This window comes from Corvus kubaryi, unplaced genomic scaffold (genome assembly GCF_017639235.1).
Source record: "Corvus kubaryi isolate FWS band 111438036 unplaced genomic scaffold, C.kubaryi_AGA036_p1.0 76, whole genome shotgun sequence".
Taxonomy (NCBI): Eukaryota; Metazoa; Chordata; class Aves; order Passeriformes; family Corvidae; genus Corvus; species Corvus kubaryi.
Window position 1 is genome coordinate 9,618,515 of NW_024582063.1, and position 24,733 is coordinate 9,643,247.

Genomic DNA, 24,733 nt, shown 5'->3' on the forward strand with positions numbered 1-24,733 from the left:
CTGGTTTTCAGCCAAGTGTGACTTTTTGCTTTTTATTATAAAAGTTGGGGCTTTTTATATTGGGGTTTTTTTGCTGAGATCCTTAAAAGCATCCTCCTTTGTGTCTTCTTCTGGGGAGTAAATTCCCTTCTGCTGTGTTTCTCTCTAGTCCAGTATGATACCAGAGAGTGTGGTGTGTGCGTCATTTCAGGCACTGATTTTTAGATATTCAGGACTGGCCGTAAGTGAGTTAATTGGTGATGCTAATTGGTGATTAACCTAATAATGGCTTTGATTATGTTAATTAAACTGTTGTCCCGAACAGCAGCTGTTAAATCATTTGTCTTCAGGCTGTCCCTCAGCTAGGGTCCTTCTGAAACCTGCTGGTTTGCATTGGCAGGGTTGAGTACTGAGTGTGTGATACGGACACAAGTCTCAGCACCACCACTGTACTCAGTTTTTTCCCTTTAATTTTAAACTTTCTCTTGTTAAAACCCTGTGGTAAAAATTTAAATGTCATCGAACAACTCCTCTAGTGTGGTTCCCTGGAAGTTCTTCCCAGTGTAACTCTTCTCCAAGGTGATGGGAGAGAGCCTATGGGACCAGTTTATGCTAATTTGCCTTTTGGTGCATGTATGCACTTCGTGGGATGCTTATGGATGCTGTGCTGGATGCACAAACCATGAGAGAAGAACACAGCAGTTCACTGAACATACGGCTGAGAAGGCTGGGCCGGGTTGTGGCTTTCCTGAAAGCAAGGAGAGAAGTGGGTCTTCTATACGGATTGTTAGCTGACAGAGAGCAGTGAAGGAATAAATATATTAGAAAGAAAAGACGGTAACTATGGTGGAGTGACTTCTGTGGCAACACTGATGCTGCTGCACCTTTTCCAGCATAACTCAGGCCTTTACATATTTGAGTAAGTAAGCTGACGTCTCAGACTGGCTTGTCCACAGCTTTATAGCAATTGTAGTACTTTCCATGCTGCTTTTTAGCATGCTTTCATCCAGTCAGAACAGTTGAAGAGACTGCAAATGCAATGAAAAGGGAAACTGGGCAGTTCCATGCAAATATATATTATATGGAAACATAGATTTTCCTGACACTGCCCTGGTACCATAGCATTTAATGCTCAGGCAATGAGTACAAAGTACTAGTGCAGAAATTATGTTGTCTTAATGCTGGATTACTGAAATTGGTGGCAAACACACACAGAAGGATGAATTTAGCTTTGTATGTGTGTTAGAACTACTATTTCTACTTGCAGAATATTTCAGTTTGCCCCTGTTTTGTGGTTCTGGTCTTTTGGAGGCATTCAGAAGCCCCACATTGTTTAGTTTGTTTCAGCTGAGGGTGCTCTGAAACTTGAAGTATCAAGCCTCAGGTCAGAAAGAATGCTTTTCAGAGCTGAGGAGCATTTGAAATTGATGGCACATTTACAGTGAATACCTTTCCAGAAGACTGAACAGCACCAAGCCTACAGAAGCCAGTTCCTTTAAACAATGCCTTATCCCTTGTGACTGCTGTGATGATTAAATAACTGCAGAGTTGAAAAAGTTTGAATGGCATTTGCCTTGAGCATTCTTGTGCAGTGCTTTTTTTAATGAGCTCCCACGCTGCCAGCTTGCAACTTCTAGTATTTAAGGCTCTCTTTGTGCTTCACTCTTATTGCAATGTTGATAAATTGGGTTTTTTTAAAGACTTTTACTAGCACTTGTCCTTGTTGCATGAAGTGTGAAACCATGGATTAAGGCAAGTAAAGGTTTTATGTTTATTACTACTTAATTCGGTTCTAACTTTAGTCTAGCTGGAAGTCTAAATGTACTAGACCATAAGTACGAGGGCAGAATAATACAGGAAGGATAAAAACTGTGATAATGAACCCTCAAAGATTCCAAAGTATTTTTTAAGACTTAACAAAATATTTTTACATTTTAATGGAACCGCTGTGACAAGACTTTACCACTATGCACTACTGTTGGGACTGCTAAAAGGATGTTGCTCCTCTTCTAAGACTGAGGAAGAGGAGACTGTATGAAGTACCAGCAGAGGGAGTCGGGACTGGCCATTAAATACTGGAAATTTTCAGATCACAGTGGTCATCATCTGGAAGGGGAAACATATTCTTAATGTGTGAGGTGAAGTGAAAAAGGTTTCCCTTAAGAATTTTCTGCCTTTTGGGTGATACATGTGTGTGATTTTTCCCTCCTGCATTCGGATTAGGAATATAAAAACACAGTCTGTTCTATTTTGGGTATCCTCACAGTGATTCCATTCAAAAATGATATTCTGAGCAATTTCCCTCTTTCCCGTGCCCTTCTCAAACCACACTTACATGAAGTATGGAATGTGGTAGCTTTTAGAACTGTTCAGGATTTAACACCTCTAGCTTGTCACTGATAGAAAAATAATGGTAAATAGGATACATGCACAGAGCTGGGGAGGAAAAGTGGTTCAGCATTCAAAATGTTGGCAGCATTCTCAGAAGAACCACTATCTCCTCTCCTCTCAGCTGCAGAGCAGTGGTCTCTAGATGGATGGGGGGTGGATGCTGTCTCTGATGGCACACTGATGGCAAGAACTTGGGCAGGTGAAAATGCTCTGAAGAGATTTGTGACTGTTTAGAAGCTCTTGAAGCTCTTTTCGTCAGTCTGCAGATTATCACAAAGGACTTCATCCCTCCCTTTCACACCTTGCTTGTGACGACTTGTTTACTTAGGCTTTGTATGAAGGATATTGTTAGGACCCAATGTGTTTGTCCTCTTTAGTGCCCTCTGCAATAATCTCTCCGGGTTTGTTGTCTAGTCTCCTTGGCTTGTTCTAAAGTGTTTATTTTTTCATCTTTCTGGCTTATTCCCTAAGCTTTCATCATTGAAATAATGAAGAAAAGCAAATAAAAATCAGAGAGTATTTGCTTTAAGATATGAAAATTGATCAACTTATATTCATTAGCCTCTAGCAAAGACAGCAGTCTCACTGGAGTATTTGTTATCATGCACTGTGTTCTTTTGGTCTGACTTGCTCAGTCTAAAGTGTCTTTCTTGGCAATCACAATGTTGACACACTCTTCAAACAAAGTTTTTAGGGATGCATGTAAGCCACAGCTCAGCCTTCTACTGCTGCATTTCACTTACTGATCTTGGTGGAACATGGTCCTAACTCAAACTGTTTCTTCATTAAGCAGGCTTTTGGTACGATTTCTTTTTACTGGAATAATGGAGATTCAGCCAGAGACAGTGTTTGTCTTCTGGAGTTTGATTACCAAACATTCAGAGAGATTGGTGATTGTTGCCTTCTAGAATCTGCAGAAGCTTCTGGATACAGCAAACATGTGTTATGACCTGCAAAGGAAATAAGCTGATAGGCAAAGGGCAAAGCAAAAGGTGAAAAAACCCTGTTGCTCGTCTCCTCAGTGCTGACAGTGTGGAGCTGGTGCACAAGGGAGAGGCCCTGAGCTGGCAGGTTTGGGCTGAGTTCCCAGCTCTGTCACACACTCCTCTGTGGCCATGTGCAAGCTGCTCCTGGTTTCTGCTTTGCCTGTCTTGCCACTCTTAATTCTTCACGTCTTACTAGTCCAGAATGGCTTTCACTGTGCTCTGTACGCACCACACCACTGTGTATCTATTGCCTCCCTCTGCAGTGCTACTGAAGTGTGTCTTTTAATCTTCGAGGGTATTAATATCAGTAAAGCCAAGCCTGTGCAGAAAACTGGACATTTGAACTCTCTCTGTACTTTTTTCATGAGTTCAGTCATCAGTTTCTCCTTTGTGTTCTGTGTTCCTAACCTCACCTGCATTCCTTTTCTGCTCTTCCACCCCATGCTTACATATTCCCTTCTTCCCCTCCTCTGATCTGTGAAGAGTCCCAATTCTCCTGACCATCTAATTTAACTTTGATTCCCTCCTAGTCATTAGGCTTCTCTATGGAGGCCAAGAAGGTCTGGCAGCCTCTTTGATGGGTTTGCTAAGCTGTTGATTTAAATTTTACAGGCTTTGTGATGCAGAGGGACTGTTAAATCACTGCTTCCATGTCAGGTTTCTGAACGGCTGGAGGAAGACAGGGTATTGAATAGAAAATTGGAAGAAGTGAGAGAAAACAGGAGGGGGTAGAACTTCTGGAAGGAAGCATAAAGAGTAATTATGGGCCAGGTAGATGACAAGAATCTGACAGGGAGAAATGGCTTTAAAGAAGAGTGTGTGTGCATGTGTCAATAGAGAAAGGCAGGATAGAAAGAAGACAGAGGGACATTTGTCAGAAGGAGCTGGAACCATGGTGACTACATTCTGAATGATCAGCATCAGGGCTGATATTTAAGGACAGCTTCAAGAGGTGCTGATCAAGAAAATCCAGCTGTGTGGTTTCAGGTGGAGTCTTTTATTAAAACACCAAAACAACAACAGAGTCAACCAAAAAACAACCAGAAAAACAATCAAACCAAACTCAACAAACAAAAAACAACCCCAACAAACAAAAACCCTAAAAAAATCCAAACCCTACCATCCAGGCTGTGTACCATTCAAAGCATGTCAAGAGAGCTTGACGGAAAAATATTTTAATAGCCTGCTGCTCTTGTGCTGATTGATTACAGCAACAGCTCAAAGATAAGCATTCTGTCAAGAATCATTAATATCTGTCAGCCAGTAGTAGCTATACAATATCAAAAATTCAAGCTGTTGAAAAGCATTCTATCCTTGCCTTGTGCTGAAGACCAGTAAATGAATATTCATGGAAGCACACACAGGTTACAAACAGTTCTTCACATAGCTTTCAAAAGATGAGCATGCAGGTTATTACCACAGTTTAGGTGCTAAAATAAGTTCCTGCATTTTTACTTCTTTATACTTTGACAACTTCAATGCCTGTAAATGACATGGAATATTGTTTGCCCAAATCTTAACTATTCGTCTCCAATGAGCTGTAAGATTTCCTTGTTGCCTCCATCAGTGGGAAGGAAGAATTCAAGAAGATCTGGAAGATTTAAGGTGCTACTTAGGTGATCCTGTATGTGGCAGAGAATTACAGAAGGCAAGTTCTTCAGTGTTTAAACAAGGAAAAGACTTGGGACAACTGCTAAAATTCTTCTGGAAGTCCTCTGATGTTGTGAAACTTACGCCTGATCTGTAAGAATTATCTGGGAATGTGACCTTAGTGACTGCCATGGGACTGCTGCAGGGTTAAGCTAGACCTAGTGTTGTGTCAGCACAGTGGGCATCTGAGGGGACTTTCCTTTTGGAATCCAAAGATCAGAATTTAAATTCAGGAGGAGCCATTGTTCTTCTGTTGTGTACCCCATGTCACAGTGATGAAAAGTTTACTCTGAGGTTTGACTCCTGATGATGCGCTAGAGTTTACTTATGCTGAGATTTTGGTTAATTTCACCAGTTGCTGCAACTGCCTTATTTCCCTGTGATTCCTAAGACTTTGTTCATGCACGTCTGTGAAATCACTTCAACAAATCTTAGAAATTACCTTTTTCCTAGGATCTCTTGGGAGTGCTAGGATAGTACTTGGCTGTGGCTGGCCAAGTAAAGCTTCTCTGAGCAAGCCTGCCAGAAAACACATTACTCTGTGGAGAGGTGAGAGCAGAGAAGTCTGTGTTTATGGCCAGAGATATCTGCCTCTTCCATTCTAATCCGTTATTTCATGGTTCAAAGGCTTCAAGGATGTGGAAATGTTGGGAACACACCCCTGCTATATTTATGGAGACTGGAACAGTTCTTAAATACAAAAAGTAAAAACTCTTTTCCTTTCTTTTCTCTTTGACTCAAAATAGCCAGCCACCTTTAGGTGGAGGAACTCTTCAGAAAAATAGAAGACCTGAGTTCAGGTCTCTGCTCCTGCACTGATATTTGAAACACATATCTGTTGTATCCTGGAGGTTTGCTGATTGCAGGAGAGCACAGTTGAAATCTTCCCAATCGTTCTTCCCTAAGCAAGGAAAAGCTTTGTGTGCCTAAATATTGGATGAAGTTTGTAGCTGCAAATTACTGACAGAGGTATTTCATTACCTTTGAGAGTCCCCTGTACTTTCTGTTGGCCAGCTTCAGCTTATTAGCATCTGCAAATGCCATTCCTGTGTGCCTCACTGGTGCAGGCACTGCACAAGCAGAATAGTTCTCTAAAAAGGTCCCAGTGGGATAGTAATACATCCTTACTTCTGACTATGTATGTTTGTTTATGTGCGAATATATTTGCATTTTGTGGTGACTTGCTAACAAAGCACAAAATGCAGCTACCTGACCTCTTTTAGAGAGGTCAGATGATTTCTATGTAATGCTTACTTTAGAAAGAATTTAGGCAGTATCTGTTATGCAATAACATCTACCCCTGAATATAATGATAAATATAATCCTTTTTAGAAGTGAGGTGTGGAACTCCCTGCTGTATGCATGTTTACTGCTGCTTTTAGTCCTGCTGAGTTCTAATAAAACAGCAGACTCAGCCTGGAAGAGAAGTACTTTTAAGACTGGAGCTATAAGAACAGAAATGAATACCCATTTCAGAAAGGTGGGCTGTAACCCTCTCCACCACTCCAGAGGCAAATATTCCTCTCACAGTCATCAAGTAGTCCTCATCACAGTCGCAGTCATCCATTGTTTGTCATTAAAAACACAAACAGTTGTTCCAGTTATTTTTTGATAAGCCATATGTGTCTTCACTAGCCTGTCTTTTCACTTGTCAATAAAGCAGGGCCCCCTGGAGAAGCCACTGTCTACGAGCCATTCCCATGTCACATTCTTGTACATACTGTGTGCACCTATTGATTTTGGTCTACAAGCACACCTGTGATTAGTGTGTGGGAGGAGCAGGACTCAGACCTCATCATTCCAGTGACAATTATTCTTTTACCACCCCAAATTAGTCTTCATCTGTAAATGTCATCTTTGACCTCATTGGTTTAGTCAACATGATTCCAAAATTCATTATTCTTATTTGTGTTACGAACAGCATTAAATCTTTGTAACTGTTTAGTGATACCAGAAAAGGGGAGTTTTTGGACCACTTTGACTTTAGGTTTGTTTGGGAAGCGTTTGAAAATCCTGTATGGAACCTGTATAGTCACACAACTTATTTATACTTGTTGCACCCAGAAGTAAAAGTTGTGCATGTGCAAGAAGGGATTGGCGGGTCAGTGATGAGCACCTCACAGTCTGGTTGTGATTATTGAAGTAACAACACCCCAAGGTTTTGTTGCATCAAAGGCTTCAGACTGAGCTGCAGAGAGGCAAAGCAGGCAGGTGCAGCACAGTCCAGTTAAGTGCAATAGCTTTAGGGGCTTAATTTCACAGTAGAGGAGATCTGAAGTGACAATTAATTGTTGTCCTTATGTCCAGTATCCACTAATCCTGTCAGGTGCAGCCATGCCCTTAACTCTTGCTGGCTGATCTGTCACCTGAGCAGGCCTGGAGGCTCCTGGGTGATTGGCACAACCTCTTTGGTGTGTGGCCACTGCAGAGGTCACTGCTGGTTTCGCAGTGTGATGGCTCAGAGCAAAGTCAGCTTGAAGGGCCTGCTGAGTGTGAACCAGGTGAGCTACGAAAGACACAGGCTTCCAGTTACACACTTTGCTGTTGTTTTCATGGTTTTATTTAACTAGTTTTAGGTTTGGGGACAATACAGTTAATCCAAAGAAGTTTCTTCTCTCTGGAGTCTGTGAGACAAGGGATATGCAATTTTTCCATCAGCTGTCTGGTTGAGGCCAGCACTCCACCGCCCACTCTGGTTCACTTCACAATGAAACCATAGTACCTCCATCCCACTCTGCTTTTATATTGGGGTAATTTATAGGCATTAAAATTTTACCTTTTCTTATGTTCTCAGAGAAGACAAAACCTAAAAAAAGACTGTGCTGTACTTGCTACATAGACAGCTGAAGCTTTTGTAAGTCACCGGATGAAAGTTAGTGGTCGAAGAGAAAGCTTTGCCTTGGTATTTCTCCGAACTGTGTCCTTAACTTTCATCACAGGCAGATGTGCCCACACCTTGCAGCAGTGTTTAAAGCACAGCTGAGTAGAGGTTTTAAGCCTAATGAGAAGTGAGATCACTGCAGTCTCAGGGGAAGTCTTGGGTCCTTCCTCCTTGTGGTGTCACTGGTGGGTTCAGATCTGAACGTGCTCAGCAAGAAATGCAGCCAGCTACAAACTTCCCACATGGGTTCTCTGGTGGGAGTAGAGAGAAGCCACCTGAATCCAATTATCATTCAGAACAAAGAATTACTCTAAATACTGCACTCAAATGTAGATACCTTAATTAAATGAGGTTGGAGCAATGACCAAAAGGAATCAGGCTGGAGAATTTTGCTTGGACTTTGCAAGTGAGTTTAGCCATTAAACTCTTGTGTTACCTCACTGTTGGGGGGCAAATTTTGTCTAGAAATTATTATGTATAAATGCTGGATGGTGGTTTTGGTGTGCAAAATTCAGATCCAGTTCTAGATTGTCAAAGGCCATGGACAGGTTATTGCAAAAATGGGCCAAATAGTTGCCAACAGGAACAGGCCTGAGCCAGCAGGGCAAAGTCCAGCAGTACGTGTGGCAGCATTGTAGGGAAAGGACCAGAAAGTTTGGATAACAGATGATCTCCTAGATTTCCCTCCTGCAAGGCCTCGTAGAAAGGATCATACAAGTCCCAGAGGAAATAGGGTGAACAGAGGAATACTAGCAACTACATAGGTGAGCAGTTTCACATGAAGAGAACTTTTTCTAACCGTGGCTTTTGATTTTTGTTTCTGTTCTTTTGTTTGCGTAGTTCTATTTCAGTAATAGATTTTAAAATGAGAGTTGGTGTTTAATTGGGGGAAACCATTTGAGCTAAGTTGAGGGTAGATAAAAACGAGCTTTGAAAGAAAAAGCCTTCATATTGGTGTAAATGAGTAAAAATCTAGAAGCAGTATCTGGAGATGTAATTTTAACCAAGTAATTGAAAATGGCCATGCATTACCCTGTATAAACTGTAGAAGAAAAATTATGCCCTTAAATGGCTCAGTCATCATTTAAATGGTGATCTGTTCATTAGTGCTGGGAAATGAAATGGAAATCCATTTCAATTTTCTAGACAATTTAAATTTTATTGTCCATAAAATTCCACAAAACAGTAAAATAGTGTCCTTTCTCACAAATTGCAGAGGATTTAATCAGATTTGGCATTTTATTAATTCTCATCATGGTTAAACCTGCTAGTGAAAACATTGAGCTGAAGTTATCCTGTGTCGGTAAAAGTGTCCCACTGGTGAGTCTGCCCTGGTATGTTTGGAATAGAGATAGATTTTGCAGCTGTTATCTGTGTGTACACTTAGTTTCCTCTTGGTAATCAAATTGGCACATGCAGCAAGATCTTGATGATGCTCCGTGTTTTTAGCATGTGTACTTCAGTGTTGCTCTAGACTAATCCCTTAGGACGTTCCTGAAGATGTTGGGATACATATGCTGTTCTTTATAGGAACTGTAGTTGTTGTAACTAGTTGTGAAAATCAGTACATTTCCTTGCCATTCTGTTTTACCTTATCAGAGGTGAACCTATCTTGTGGGGAATAAAATTTGGAGAGGTAATTGGGAAATTCCACTTTCTGTAGAATCTTCCTTTTTCTCTAGTCTTACCTTTGATTTACCATGACGGCTTTTCCCATTTCAGATCTTGCTGTTCCATATTGTTATATGTTGACTGAAAAAAAATTTGATTCTGCAAGGAGCTTTCTGTGGACTCATTGATTAAACAGTTCCTGGAAAGTCTGTTTGCTATCAAGGGCTAAGGTTCTAATTTCAATAAATGAGTAGGTATTACTGTGTTTGGAGTTAGTCATAGCTTTCTGTCAGGTTTAAAAATTTACCTGTAAGTTGAGGCAGAACATACATCTTCCCGTCTGGTTTATGATGCACTTTTGGATGTAAAATGCTGCTACCCTCACTGGGACTCACCAGTCAGTGGAAGTGCTGGGCTTTTCAGAGAAATGGATGCCTTCAGGTAATTTAAGTAAGAAGAGTCAGGTGAACTCATTGGTTTGCAAGTGCTGTTTGTTTATAGAATAAGAGTGTGCAGCCCTGTTTTCCTGAGAGACACTCGTGGCTAGGGATTTCAAAGACTATCAGCTTAAGTCTCACTGTATCCAGGATGCTCTTCTCTTTAATTCCTTTCGGCATCATGCTTGTGTTGTCTTCTGTAGGTGTCCCTTTACAGCAGAACTGTAGCGTATAACCAGATTCTTACTCCTTAGTTTTGCAACCAAAAACACATCTAAGTCCTCACAGGCTACTTTTGACTTGTGCATCTGATTACTTTAGTCATCTGCTTTTCTGCAAGCACATTGGCTGCAGTGGAGTCTATGGCTGCCATTAAATCCCCCCCGGTGACTGTTGGCACCTTTCAGGGTAAATATAATACTAAACTGTAGCTGTCAAAACAAATGAGTGATGAGCTTTGTGAATCAGGATTCCTGCCATTTTACTTGTTTGGACACTTCTCAGTTTGTCAAAATCCAGATTTTCCAGTGTTAATTAGTGGGACTGTATCGCAGGGGGTCTGATGCTGCTCAGTGCCGGTGTGCCACAACCTTCCTAGAGAGAGTGTCCTCCCAAGAACAATTAATTCTTCCAGGGGCAGTGGCAGCAGGCCTCCCTGGGCAGCAGGTGATCCCAGCAAGTGTAGCACCTTCTCAGCTACAAGCGATTCCAGCTCTTGTGATTCAGCTCCCCGTGAAATCACCCAAGGCGAACCCGGGAACAGAGAGACAGGAGCCTCGTATGGCAATTCCACAGAGGTGGCTTTCATTGTCCAGCAGCCCCTGTGAAGGGGAGGCCATGGACAAAGGCTCCCTCATCAGGGGCAGAAACAGGGGGCTTTTTTTGGGAAAGGCAGGGGGTGGGGTAGAAACCAACTAGCCAACTGGGTACAGGCTATTGCCATATAGAAACAAGGCGTGCTGGGGGTGGTTCACTTTCTCACCATGACCTTGAGGAAGGTTACTTATCTCTGGGAGAGTCTTTTTGCTCTCAGGCCTCTGTCCTCCAAGGGAGTGCTCCACAGGACTGTGTTAATTAGTCAAGTGGTGCTGTGCAGAGGTTGGAGCCTTGGCCAGGGAGGTAATAGCCACCACCCTTCCTTTGTATGGATTGGCAGGAGGCTTCATCTTCTCTTTTTGTAAGCAGGCTTTTTAATCCAAGATGCAGCCTTTCATAGAGAGCAGAGTGGTGTTGGCCCTTCACTGCCAGTTTGGAGAGAGCTGTTTATGTTGAAGAGCTTTCTTGTAGGGCTGATGCTGAAGTTTGTTCTATTGGCTTGTACTCACTCTGGCTCTGATTGCGCCTCTGATCAGTTTTGCTATGTATGTTCTTCCACGCTGTTTATCTTAGCCCAAACATGCTGAAGGCAACAGCAAAACCTGTTAGAGAGTTATACTGTGCGTGATGCTTGTGAGCCAAAACACCTGCGACTGCTGCTACCAGCTGTGTGGGTCCTTCCAGATCAAAATAAAAAGCCCTTTGGTTTTGAAGCATCCCTAAGGCACGCTGGAGTTCAGCATCTTTGGAAGGTTTGGTAATTGCCAACACTTGCCTCTATTCTTCCATATTAAGTCTTAAGCTGGCAAAATGTAAGTCATTGCAAGTTGATGAGGTAACAGGAGTTCATATGTCTGTGCTGCTGGAGTAGCAGGCTCCTTTTATTTCGCAGAGTTAGGAAAGGGTGTGAGGAGAGAAGCAGTGGGAGCTGCTTGTGGTGTTTGTTCCTTAGCTGTTCTTAATTTTGCTTTCTGCCCTTACACTCTGCAGACAGCCTATTTTAAGGTGCACAGATGTTTCTACTACTCCAGTCCTTGGTAGTTGCTTAAGTGGCTTCTCAGAGCAGCTGTTCCCTTGTTTATGTCTCTGACATTCATTTCATTGCAGTTCTTGTTTTTTTGGTGATGGGAAGATGAAAAAACCCCATGTGCTGATGCTCTGTTGTTTAGCCTTTATCAACTGTATCCTCACTGGTGTCCTACCCTTCTGCAGGGGAGACATTTCCGTTGTAGCTGGAGCCCACTGTTGTCCTTCTCTGTCCCAATTTTGCTGCCAGCAGGGTGATTTCATCAAATGTGATGATGAGAGTGAGAAGATTTGCAGTAGGATTCGACTAAGAGTTTAATAAAATTTGCCTGTGGTCTCTCATCTTTCATCTTAGAAGTGCTTGTGCCACGTGGATTGACGTGCATGTCCCTCATGGCCTGTTCCAGCTTTCTGCTTTGCTCTTTGCCGTTAAATTGATTTTCAGACTTGCTCAGTAGTGTGCCAGTTCTCTGATCTTTGCCATTGCTACTGCCTTGCTTCAGAGGTGCAAATTACAAGCTGGTGGCATGAAAGAGGGAGGTGAAGCAGTGTATTGTTTCAGTCCAGGAGAATAGAGAGCCGTGGGAAGAGCAGGATTTAACAGTTACTGCGACAGCGTGGGGGAGAGCTCCTCTGGGAATTTACTTTCACTTAAAAAAAAGTCTTTTTCCCAGGTTGTGAAATTCAGGAAGTGATGTACATATTAAGACTAGCAATTGTAATTTGTTTTTTAGCAGGTGAAAATGTTCTGGATATATATTGTGAAAAGTCATGAAGTGCAGAAAATTAATTGACCTATTAGATTTTGGCTAAGTTGTTTACTTTTATTCTTTACTACCTAAATTGAATTATATCTTTATATATTGTGTTAGTAAAAAAACAAAAGGTAGGTAAAACATTACAAATAGGAAACTTTATAATACACAAAGCTTCTTAAGAAGTAGCAAATTAAGCAGCTTTGGGTCTGTCTGTACTGTTCTAGAAGGTTGTGTAGATACTTGGTAAGTACATCTTGTTTTTGAAGCTTTGATATCAGATGACAAGACTACAAATAACAATTCTATCAAAACTAGTTTGGTAAACAATTCTTTAAGATACCTGTTCAGTTTGGTATTTTCTTGTATATTGTATTTAACAGTTCAGTGTTTTCCTTTTAACTGCATGCTCTCTACGCATAAGTAGGCATAATTACCACTAATCAAGACCCCTAATCTCAAGCAATTATAAACTCTTATATTGTTCTAATTGCACATTTGAAAATAATGTCATTTTCTCATATAATTATGAGATGATCCATACAATTATTAATTTCTGCTTTTCTTTTTATCTGATCAGTGTTAATTTTGTGTGACCTCACAATGTGTTATCTGAAAAATGCCCTTGAGACATGCAGTTTTTGTGGTTAATTTACGATTGTGTTTCGTATTCAGTAAGAAGTCATACACTGCAACAGATTTTCAAGGCTGTGCTTTCTCTCAGCCTTCTATGAACTGAATAATTTGTTGTAAACTAGGAACTTGTTGGTGAAGCAAAAGTGCAATTATACATTTAGATCATCTACTATTTGCAAATGGAGGTGCTCGCTCTTTGAACAGTACTTAGGTTAGTGCAGTATGTAAAAAGGGTTTATTTCGGTTTTTTAATTGTTAAGTGGAATTTACATGCAGACAGACAGACTTTCTGGATCAGCTTTCCAGACAGCAAAAATGAAGGCAGTTTGTTTTCAGAAAGCACTTCAAGTCTTGGGGGAAAGATATAAGAGATTGTTCACTAGTTGGTCTCACTTGTTGCTGTGTGGTTCTTCTGCGCACATTTTGTGTGCGAGGCCACTGGATGAGTGCATTTTGAACAAATCATCATCAATCTGATGATTCATCTCAGGAACCGAATGCAGCACTTACATCTGTAATTGGGGTAATTGTAAACCTCTCATTCTTACAGATAGAAGTTCTTCCTCTTATAATGCTAAAATCAGACCCCAGATCTTTTACTGTGGTAGCTGAGGCCTACACTGGCTTGTATTTATTTCTCTATTCTCACTTGTTACATCATTTAAAGTAGCAGATGATTTGGTGACCTTTCCAACCTGTGTCTGACCTTCATGATTCACTTGTGGGTAATTTGCTACTGCAATTACTGTGGTCCTATCTGTGACGCTTAAATGGGGTATCACAGACTGCAGTGTAAAGGAGCAGCCACACTGTTGGGGACAACATGTTTTCCTTTATTGTCAGAAAAGAATATCAATGTCAGGGGGTGAGGGCTATATAATTTCTGAGGGATCTTGACATTCCTGGAGAGGAGATGCTGGAGATTTTGCTCTGACATAAACAGCCCAACTTTCTTCCTTTAGTAGAGTGTGTGTTTCTGAAATCATTCTGGGGCTGCAGTCTACTACAGTGGGTTCATTTCATTATTCCTTTGAACGGAAGGAAAGGCACACAGCCAGCTATTTCTGTGCAGAGGAGTTCAAGGTTTAATATGCTAATGTATCTACTCAATATAAGGCTGCAAAAATCCTTGGCTTTAATGTGTCTTTAATAGTAATAAAATGGTTAGCTAATGATAAATTAAGGATTGTGAGTTTGGGAATAAAAAAAAATCTAGGCATGAATAACTTTTCTTGCCAAGATAATTGTCATACTGGAGCTTCAATTTGCAGTGGAAATTGCTTGCTTCATAATAATCAAAATATAGGACCAAATTTCTGTTTTTTCTTTAGGCTTCATGTAGCTGGACATTAATGGGACAGAGTGGGGACTCCGTTTTACCTGTGGTGGCATGGAGCTATATGTGCCAAGGTACTGAACTCCCAGGTTCCACTGTTTGCCAGAGAGCAAAGAGAGAGTTGTATGGACACAAATGTGGTTGTCCAGAAATCTACAGATAAGAATCTGCTTGCCACCCTCTCCCTAATTTGTCACCTATTCCAGTGCTGTGCTGGCTGCCTTGTGCTGCTGCAGTCTCCTGTAGGGTTGTGTTTGCACCTGCCTAACAGAGAGCAAACCAGGACTTAGAGAGAGGTAATGCTGTTCTAATACAAAATACTCATGGATTAAGGAGCTCTTATGGTAAAACTGTTTTTTAAAGCCTTTTATCATTCTTTGCTACTCATTGCATTGGACTTCCGGGTATGATTTGCTCAGGCACAAGTTAAGGTTAAAGAGAGAAAATATATGTTTCTGGTCATTGTATCCCTATTCATGACATGCTCTCCACTTTTCTTTAAACTGAGTGTGCACCTTTTTCTGCATATTTTTATACCTGTTTGTACAGAGGAGTAGATGGAAAAAGGGAGAGCTGTTCTCTACAGAAATTCATGAAAAGAAAAGAAGTCATGCAGCATCAAGAAGGAATTCTGCAGAAAATCAGCAGTGTAAAGGCCTTGAGCAAGCCTAAATTTAAATTACATCTCTTAATGATCAGGGCAAAGACAGTCCTGTAAGTTTATTTTGCACAATATCAAAGGTTTTTGTTGGTCATAGAATCCTGGAGCATCTTAGTTGGCTTAAGGATATCTGCCTGTAACGCTGACCTGAATAAATACCTGCATTCTCAAGGGAAGGAGTGGGATGAAGATTTTTTTAATAGCTGGTGAGGGAGTAAATAAACAGCAAAAAGGGGTATTTCAGTAAGGCAGAATCTGTTTTTTATAAATATGGCTTCTCATTTATTTGTCTTGAATGGAAAAGATATGATACAGTTTGGTGCTTGTTTTGGGGGACAGGAAATGATTAAGAGGAAGAACTGACTCAGCAAGCCAGAGCACTTACAGGTGGTTATCATTGCATCTGCAGTCTGACTGTTCCTCTCCCTCTACAGCCAACCTGTCACATATCACTGACCTGATTCACAACAAAGGAAAGCTCCCCTTGAGGCTTCCTGTCTTTCCATTTCATTCAGGGCTGGATTGGCTGGAAGAGCCTCAGCCCCGGCCTCTGCAAGCTATCAAACCTGGCCGCTGAGGCTGCCACCAGCCTGCTGCTCTGTCTTGGGCTTCAGCAGATGGATCTTCTCAAGTCCTGTGTGTTTTCATCTGCTTCTCTCCACGCCTGAAACACTGCCTTTTTTTCTTCCTCATGTTTATTCTTAAACCCATCTTGAGGAACCAGCTGGCTTCATAACTGTGTTGCATGAAGTCAGGAGGGCTGTTCAGAGGTCTGCCTCTGAGGGCTCTAGCTCTCGCCTCAGACCTCGCTGTGCTTTTGCCTGAAGAATATAAAACGTAATGCGAGTTTTTATGTATTATTAAACTTATGTCTATGAATTACTGACCCATGGTAGCTGTTTATTACATATTCCATCTTCTGCTTTGATGCATTGTTGTTGTCACACCGAGGTGGGTAACGATGACTCAGCTTACTACTGTGATAATGCACTTAAAGCCTGCAAATCTGTCACTGGCGGTATTTCAACACAGGCACTATAAACCTGAGACAAAAAATTAAAGTATTTGCTGTCAAGCAATTTCTCTTAAAATTCTTCTGTCTTCTGTTGTGGTTTCATAAGGTTTTTGGGTACTACTGAATTGTTTGACAAAGACAAACAGTTGTGTTTCAGGAATTCTGATGCAGGACTTGTTCTTACAAAAATGGGCGGTGGTCCTCAATTTGTAGTGCTGAAGGTGACCTACAAAACACTTGCACTCATCATGCCTTGCTAATAAAGCACCTGTATTTGCATGCATTTTTATGAGCCTGGCATTTCCAGTCTTAAAGCCCAGTGGAACACAGACTGATCATCACAACTTACCGTGTATTATCTCTGTGGTTTTTCTTCTTTTTCACAGCCCTTCTGTATGCCACCATTTTTGGTAATGTGACAACCATATTTCAGCAAATGTATGCTAACACAAACAGATACCATGAAATGCTGAACAGTGTCCGGGACTTTTTAAAGCTCTACCAGGTCCCTAAAGGACTGAGTGAACGTGTGATGGATTACATCGTTTCCACCTGGTCAATGTCCAGAGGAATAGATACTGAAAAGGTAAGTAAATTAAACTGCAAGGAAAGAAGTCACATCCTGAAAGTAGTCCATTAAAATAAACAGGAGGTACTGTCTTAGTAAAGGAGACAAATATTCTTTAAATAGTTCTAAGTAGTAGCTTCCCGTAATTTTAAACTTTCAAATACAGTGTTTCAGCTATTCCATCATACAAACATATGCTAGTGGTAAAAGTATGTATGTTTTGCTAGTGAAATGGCATAAAATAGTATAAAAATTATAAAGGAAAAAGCTTGGTTTACAATAAATAAAGGTGATAAGTAAATAACAAGTTCCATATTGTAACACAACCTCACAATTTTTCCAAATGAGATTTTTTTGCAGTGTTTCTTGTGAGGTTGTTTGCAGCTCTGTGGGCCTGAAAACAAAGTAATTCTTTTTTGTCATTGGAGAATTTGAATGTAATATTCTGTGTGCAGGCTAAAGATATTAATGAAAACTGGAAGTATTTAATAATGTATTGCTTGAAATCTATCTTATGTAAGGCAAATGTTATCATTCTGATTCATTGAATTTACAAGTAAATTCCCATTGTGTCTTTTAAGATAACAGACGGCCTTTCACCATGGCAAATGTACAAAAGTAATTCCTTGTCGCTTTCATATTAGTTGCCAGCTTTTGTGGAGATACAGTTTTTCTTCTGCTTGTAAAGAGACATGATTTTTGGGGTGGATCATTCAGGAAATCATACCAATGCTCTGGTCACCAGTCTCCTGGTTGGCAGCTTATCTTAGTATTCTGAACTGTGAGTGATGCAGTTAAAGAGCAAACAGTGTCATTTCTGTACAGCTGTTAAAGCATCGTTATGAAGGAGTAGAACAGATGTGGCCTTGCACTGAACTGTCTGGAGACTGAGGGGCACACAGGGCACTGTTTGCTTTCCTAAAAGGTCTTCAGCATATCTGCCGTTTTTAAATCCCAGACACGATTCCGTAAGCACTGTCTGTCACACTGGCTTTCAGAAAGAAATGGTATTTTAGTGCTGGGTAGTGCTGATTAGAAGCTGTTCTGCATGTTTTCTCACAATCTGTCTTTGTGTGGGGTTGTGATTTGAAGTAGGTGCACTTGGGGAAGGTGGAGAGACATCTGAGGATACATAGTGTAATGAGTGCTGGTGCTTTCATTCAGCCCCCAGTACAAACTCCTGTCATCATTTTTACAAAACAGCAAGAAAAAATTGCTATGTAAAACATGGGGGGGGCGGTTTAGCTTATCTTCAAAGTTCATTCTTGGCTTCCTTTGATAAAGAGAGAAATGCTTTAAGGATGCAGCTGGAGACAGCAGAATAATCAAACTGGGCACAACAATTCCCAGTGTAGTCTTTGAGAATTATCTTAATAAACAGGAGAAAAGTCTCTAATTCTCAGGAGGTCTCAAAGAGGTTAATATGGTGCTGTTTTCAATAACTGGTTCGTTCATAGCTGAGCTGCCACTGGCCATGACTGCTTAACCAAGAGCTCAGCTTTCTTCTGCACAGCAAAAGCTATGGTTGGCTGTGCCATAAACTCCCAGGTCTGAGCTCTGTTGGTTTGATGCCTGTGTATAACTTCTGGGATGTCTTGCCATGAATAAAACATGTATTGCTTGTGAGACAGAGCAGTGGTAGTTGTGCTCCTCTGAAACACAGCGCAGCTTCCTACAGATGAGGCAAAGATTTAAATAGGAACTGAGCACTGAACTGATCTTACCACTCTTTTGTAGGCCACGAATTTGTCAATTCAGTGTTAACTGCACACATGCTAAGTTTACAAGTCTAGAAAACACCCGTACAACAAAATTTAACCAAGAGCTACTGAAAGATTCTAAAGTTGGTCCATGAAGATACCTCCCATACAAATGGAAGTCTTCTTCCATTTGTCTGTAACTCCCAAATGCCTTAAACCCCTTTCATTTTTTTAAGTCTGGAGACATCTTTAAATGGAGAATGGAAAATTAGTTAACTTCCTCTAAGACTGCTGTCCAAAAAAGGTTTTGGATAACAGCATAATTTTAAATATTCTCTTGTATATTCATGGCTTTTTGCTACTATTTCTGTTACAACAACCCTTTTTGTGTGTGATACTCAGGTAGCTGCAAAGTGTGTGTGTAATTCCAGTAGCAAAATTTGGCAAGAATATGCCACTAGAGAATATTTTTGTCACCAGAGTAAATGAGATAATGGAAAAGACAGATATGTCTCCTGCCTGCGATCCATGTTAAATGCTGGTCTTTCTGCCCCAGCCCATTTCTGTGAGCCTGGAAAACTGAGAACTGGCAGGTTTGGCAGCTCTTCTGTACAGGGCAGCCAAGAAAAATCATCCATGGGTGCCCTACACCTAAGCACTATAGAAATATATGTCTTTTCAAAAGTAGTATCGGCAATAAAAGGTCTGTTTGGAGGTGGGCCAAAGATGATATTGGTGGTAGAGTTATTTGTCTTTGGAGTACCAGGCATGATAACTGGAACCAGTGCCATGCACAGAATTACCAGCTTGGTTCTCTGCTCAGATCTTGCACAGAACCCCGTTTCAAAGTGTAGGCATAGCCATAGTACTTCCTGTGTCATGTGCCTTTATGTTTTCTAGGAGTATTTGCAGTGAGACAGTCTTCTCTTTCCATCTAGGAAAATAAGGGGGAGTAACTCTGAAGCTCAACCAGAATGTCCCTTAATTGGATGGAATAGTTACTACTAAGAAAATTAAAAAAAAAAAAAGAGGCCGACTTAGACTACTCAATGTTTTTTCTCAAATAATATGTCCTGGATGTGCTTCATCGTAGGCTATCCCCCAAGGAGATTTTGTTATCCCCAAACCCTGTTCATGTTGCTTCTTTCCACTTTTAGTCCGTACGTGCAGCAGTGATTTTGTATTCTTTCCACTCAGCTGTCCGTGTTATATTAAAACCCTTCAGAAATGGCCCTGGCTGGTACCCGCTGTGCTGAGCATCAGCTTGTGTTCTCTTATGAGAACCATGAATTGCCGTGAGGAACATTGCATTTGGAAGATCAAAAGCTGCCCAAAACAGCATCATACCTTTAAGTCCCTTCCCTGTGTAAACAAAAAACTTGTTAGTGCCACTGAGGGGTAAATTTGAATACCTGCAGTTCTTAATATCATAAGTTAATTAAACTTTAAATAATCGGTTGTAGTTGTTAAAGCATATAACTTGTGCGGGCTTTTTGTGGAATCTGCCTATCAAAAAAGTGACCTGCCCTCTAGAAACAATTCTTCAGGAAGCTTTTCTTCAACACTTTCTGTACTGCTGTGCTCTAAGTTTTATTGTCTTAAAAACTGGAGGACTTCTGGTAATTCAATATCCAGCAGAGCATGTTGCTGAGATGAAAACAGCATTTTCCTTCAGATGTTATAAAGTAGACTAAGTTAGTATTGTGGCTTATGTGGATAAATAATATAAAAATAAACTTACAGACTGACACTAGAAATTTTACAAGAAGGAGGAAAGCAGTTCTTAAACCTTGTGTGGTAAACGAGCCATAGCAGGCACATAGAAGCCATGCACAGGAACTGATTGCCTGATTTCCTTCTCAGGTTTTGCAGATCTGCCCTAAGGACATGAGAGCGGACATCTGCGTGCATCTGAACCGAAAGGTTTTCAAGGAGCACCCTGCCTTCAGGCTGGCGAGCGATGGGTGCCTTCGAGCCCTCGCCATGGAATTTCAGACGGTGCACTGTGCTCCAGGAGACCTGATCTACCACGCTGGGGAGAGCGTTGACAGCCTTTGCTTTGTGGTCTCGGGCTCTTTGGAAGTAATCCAGGATGATGAAGTCGTTGCTATATTAGGTGAGTTTCAGAGCTGGTAATAGGCATTGTGCACAAATACAGATGTGTACAGCATTTTTATAGCCTCTTCTACTCATTCTTTAAGAAGCTTCAGTTAAGTTTGTTTTACCACATCCTAGAGAGGTTTAAAGGGCAACTGTCTCATTTCCTGGTTGCTTCAACCCTGTTTTGTCTGGTCAGTGGAAACTACCTTAGCATGGGGTCCTGGTCATTCTTGGGGTTCTCCCTGTCTTGAGACATCTCCTTTAATTAGAAATTCCATTTAGGACTTGAGAAAACTTGTTTTTGAAGTGCCTGGCTTCCCTGCCTCACTGTCCCCGCCCCCACCCCCAGTAATAATCCACCTTTGCTGGAATTTTTCCAGTTATATTTATTTAAAATCTCATGTTGAAACAATATTTATGTATTTTAAAGTCAAAGTAAAACATCTAGAGCCTTAACTTGGAAGGGCAGCTTTGGGTTGGAGGCATGGAAAAGAAACTGATGGGGTGTGAACAGCATTCTGAGGCAAAGCTAACAGAAAAGAGTGAGATAATCCAATAGATGTAGATGAATCATGGGGTGGCTGGAGCACTGAGGAGGTGATACTTATAATTTGATTCTGTCAAGCCCTTTTGTGATAAGGTAGATTCTCATGGTGGCTTAATCCAGTACCTGTCACTCATAGCACCCTGGAAAAAGAATAAAACACCTTGATAATCTTACTTTTTTCTGAACACATACACTCAGCTCTCCTAAGATGAATGTCTACCGAAAAAAGAGGAGGCTAATAAATATGCCGAGTTCCATTTTTCTCTACTTCTGAACAGGATTGCATGTATAGCATAGGGTAAAATTAGAGTCCTGGGGAATCAAGTTGATGATACTTTGTGCCACACAAGAAGCTAAAAAGGTGAGAAGCTGGAGGATAATGGATTCTCTTTTGTTCTGGAATCACCTGTGCTGTTCAGTGCTATGTATTTGTAACTTCTGCTTGTCTATGCTGCACATCAAGAACTTGCTATCTTTTGCCATGTTGAACTCTCATGAATTAACACGACAAATGTAGAACACAAACTAAGATGTCTCAGTTTGTGTGCCTTCATGCCACCACCTGGGTTCAGCATGAGCAGAAAACCTCAAAACATCTTGCTGCTCTGTTTGAGTATAGGTAAAAAGCACTGAGATCGAATTTTTTTAAAATGTTCTTAAAGATACCAATTTTCTCCTCACCTTTACTGGTAACTCCTGCCTTTTATCATGACACTTACTTTAGAAAACACTCAGCTGAGATTGCTCGAGGAATCAGTGTTAAGGAAACCTAACTCCTAATCTCTGTTGCTGCAGAGTGATAGCTGGGGATAAATGAGGCTGTTCCCTGGGTATCTGGATGAATTGACACATTTTATTGTTGCTCTTCTCCGGGGATGTGACTATTGATCCTCTTCCCTCCACAACTTTTTATTTTCTTCTTCTTCTTTTTCTTTTTAAATTTGGAGTCAGTTCCCTGGCTCTCACTGAAGTTGGTGAGTTCTGTCATTTTCTTTGTGAATATTGTAAATGGAGAGGAAATTAACATGAAGTGGGATCTATTTGTGATTCTGTGAGATTTCATTTTGCATGTGTGTAGATTTTTGTGTTTCAGTTTCTGGACTAAGGAATCCCTTTCCTTCCACACACGTGTACCTTCCTCCCCCAGGCTGTGAAGACTTCTGCTGAGGGTTTCTCTATCCTGAGAAGAGATTATGTATTTAACTAAATTTTTCACTATTCTAAATCAGTTAAACTTCTTTTTCCTTCAGCATTATGTAATTTAACCACCACTCTTACTGAAGGATGCTTCAGGAGATGGGTCAGGGTTTCCTCCCTAACTTCTTTGTACTCTCAGTTTGAAAACAATGTTTCAGGGGATGGGGTTTTTTGGTTGTTTCTGATTTTGTTTTTTAATTTCATATTTAGCTAAACTTGCCAAGTTCTTGATGAATGTATACCAGATAAAGCAAGGTATTGCAAGGGGGAAAAAAAGTGTATTGTACAAGAAACGTGATTGTTGCTGATCACTCAGCCTGAACAACCTATGCCATAAGTTTTATTTACTAGTTGCAACTAAGCATAGCTGTGAGCACCAGGGATGTAACAGCAGACCATGTGAGAAATTCCTTAGGGTAATTTTAGTTAACAGGTATGTTGCAGAAACTGTAATCTTTTTTCTGGAATTCTGGAAATGAAAATGAAAAAAATAAGTGCACAAATTATTCAAGTGAATTATTTACTCAGCTCTGGCTGTCATGTAATAAAGCATCCTTTGCAGCTTGCAATGGAGCCTGTATCTTCCTTGCAATGGAGAAATGAATTGCAACTCTGAATCAGTCTGTGTGACTGCTGTACAGCATTACATAAACCAAAGGTAAACTGCGCTTAATCCTTAAAGAATCCAGTTAATAGGAAACATTTTCAAGTTCTGAAATCATTTAAATTGCAGACTGGCATGTAAGAGTGTATTGTGTAGCCCTGGAGTGTATTGTGTACACTTGCATAATATCCTTCCAAATCAGTTCTGTGTAATACCCAGAGACAGGTACATTCTCAGTTCAGGCTTATGTTCTTAGAACAAAGCACTGACTTTGATTGACTTGGATTAATACAAGTACTGAGTTGGAAGAAATTGCACATAGGCCAGCAGTGAAAAAATGTACTTTTTTTGTGTGTCCCCTAAGATTGCCTTTCCCATTAATTTAAATTAAGACAAAACCACAAAAATAAGCAAATTAAAAAAAACCAAAACCCAAACGTTTGCACGTTTGCAGTAAAAATTTAAATAAATCAATGTGTTTTGTATGAAGTTTGATTTGTTGGGATTAAAGATATATCTTTTGAATTCTATGCAAAATTTCTGCTAACATACAGGAATTACTCATGTTCATGCAACAGAGTCTTTGGATTTGGTGAGTCAAAGAAACAGAAGCAAAAAATGTAGAAAATGACCTCTCATCCAGGTGATGGATTAATTTGTGATTCATTCCAACACAAATGAGTCAGAAAAATAAGACTTAGCAAGAAAAGCCGCTCTGTGCTATGTTTTCTGTGTTAATGTGTAAGTATGAGAGTGGGATTATGTAGAAGGGAAGTTTAGCTGGTGGGAAGCTGCCTGGATGAGACACAATTCTGTTTTCAGTACTTTGCTGTTCCTCCCCTGACACCGCTGTTACTGTGTGGGATGAAGTGCTGACGTACACTCAGCACTTTGTGGAAGACTGAGACAAATCACACAGTCCCTGCCCTGAAGAGAACTGAACGAAGCACAGGTCATGCAGGACTTCCATTAAGAGAATGTTTTCAACTTAGCTTTGCTTTTAACTTCTCTAAGCCCTCCCACTTGGCCTGATGCTGCTTTATCCACCTGAGACTGACAGTATCTCTTTGAACTACTCTTACTTAAAGACTGAGCCATTTATCCTGATGTGGTTAGAGAAATTGTGAGGGTTTGTCTCCCCTGTTAAAAACAATCAAGTGTTTATGTGTGCTTCATTTGGCAGCTGTAGTTTCTCTGCTTTGGAGCAGATCTTTCAGGCTGAGACACTGAACATCTGAAAATATGACTTTACTGCAGGTCTTTGAAAAGTTAAAACCTACTCATGATCAGGAGATTGGCTACGTTTTAAATTATCAAATAACTTCTTAAAAATATTCCTCCTGAATTAACTGTGTTCCAGGCACAGACCATAAGGTCTGCCTGCAGCTTTGTTTGGAATGTGCAGGGGAAAAGGCACTTTACTGCCCCCCAGCCATTTAGTCTGAACCTTTTAAATCTCTCCTCACCATTGCTCTATAGAAGAAGTGCTGGTTCCTGTGCTATGTCTCCAGTTGCATGTGTGCTTAGATAATGTAATGAGAATTACAGAAAAGAATGTCATAGCAGCAAAAAGAACTTTTTGTACATATTTTCTGGAAATACATGGAAGGACTGGATAGGAGGCCTAATTACAAAAGGATTTATATTGTGCTAATGTGCAAATATCTGAATGACTTAGAAAACCATTCTTGGTCTTTATGGGGAAAAACCAATTCTAAGTTAGAAATGACTGACATAATTGTACTCCAAGACTGAACAAAAAAATCCCTCTTCTCTAGGAAGTCTGAAGGAAGGCAGTGATTCTGCGACCCAAGTTAGTTCAAACTTTTTCTGCCTG

General features: G+C 40.6%; 1 protein-coding gene across 1 annotated transcript in view; it reads left to right on the plus strand.

Annotated features, from left to right (window-relative positions):
• KCNH1 (potassium voltage-gated channel subfamily H member 1) overlaps positions 1–24,733 on the plus strand; it is a 166,709-nt gene that overhangs the window by 56,296 nt on the left and 85,680 nt on the right. The window contains exons 7-8 of the mRNA XM_042051427.1: positions 16,567–16,766; positions 20,312–20,564. Of these exons, the coding sequence (XP_041907361.1) occupies positions 16,567–16,766; positions 20,312–20,564 (453 nt within the window). The remainder of the gene's footprint in view (positions 1–16,566; positions 16,767–20,311; positions 20,565–24,733) is intronic.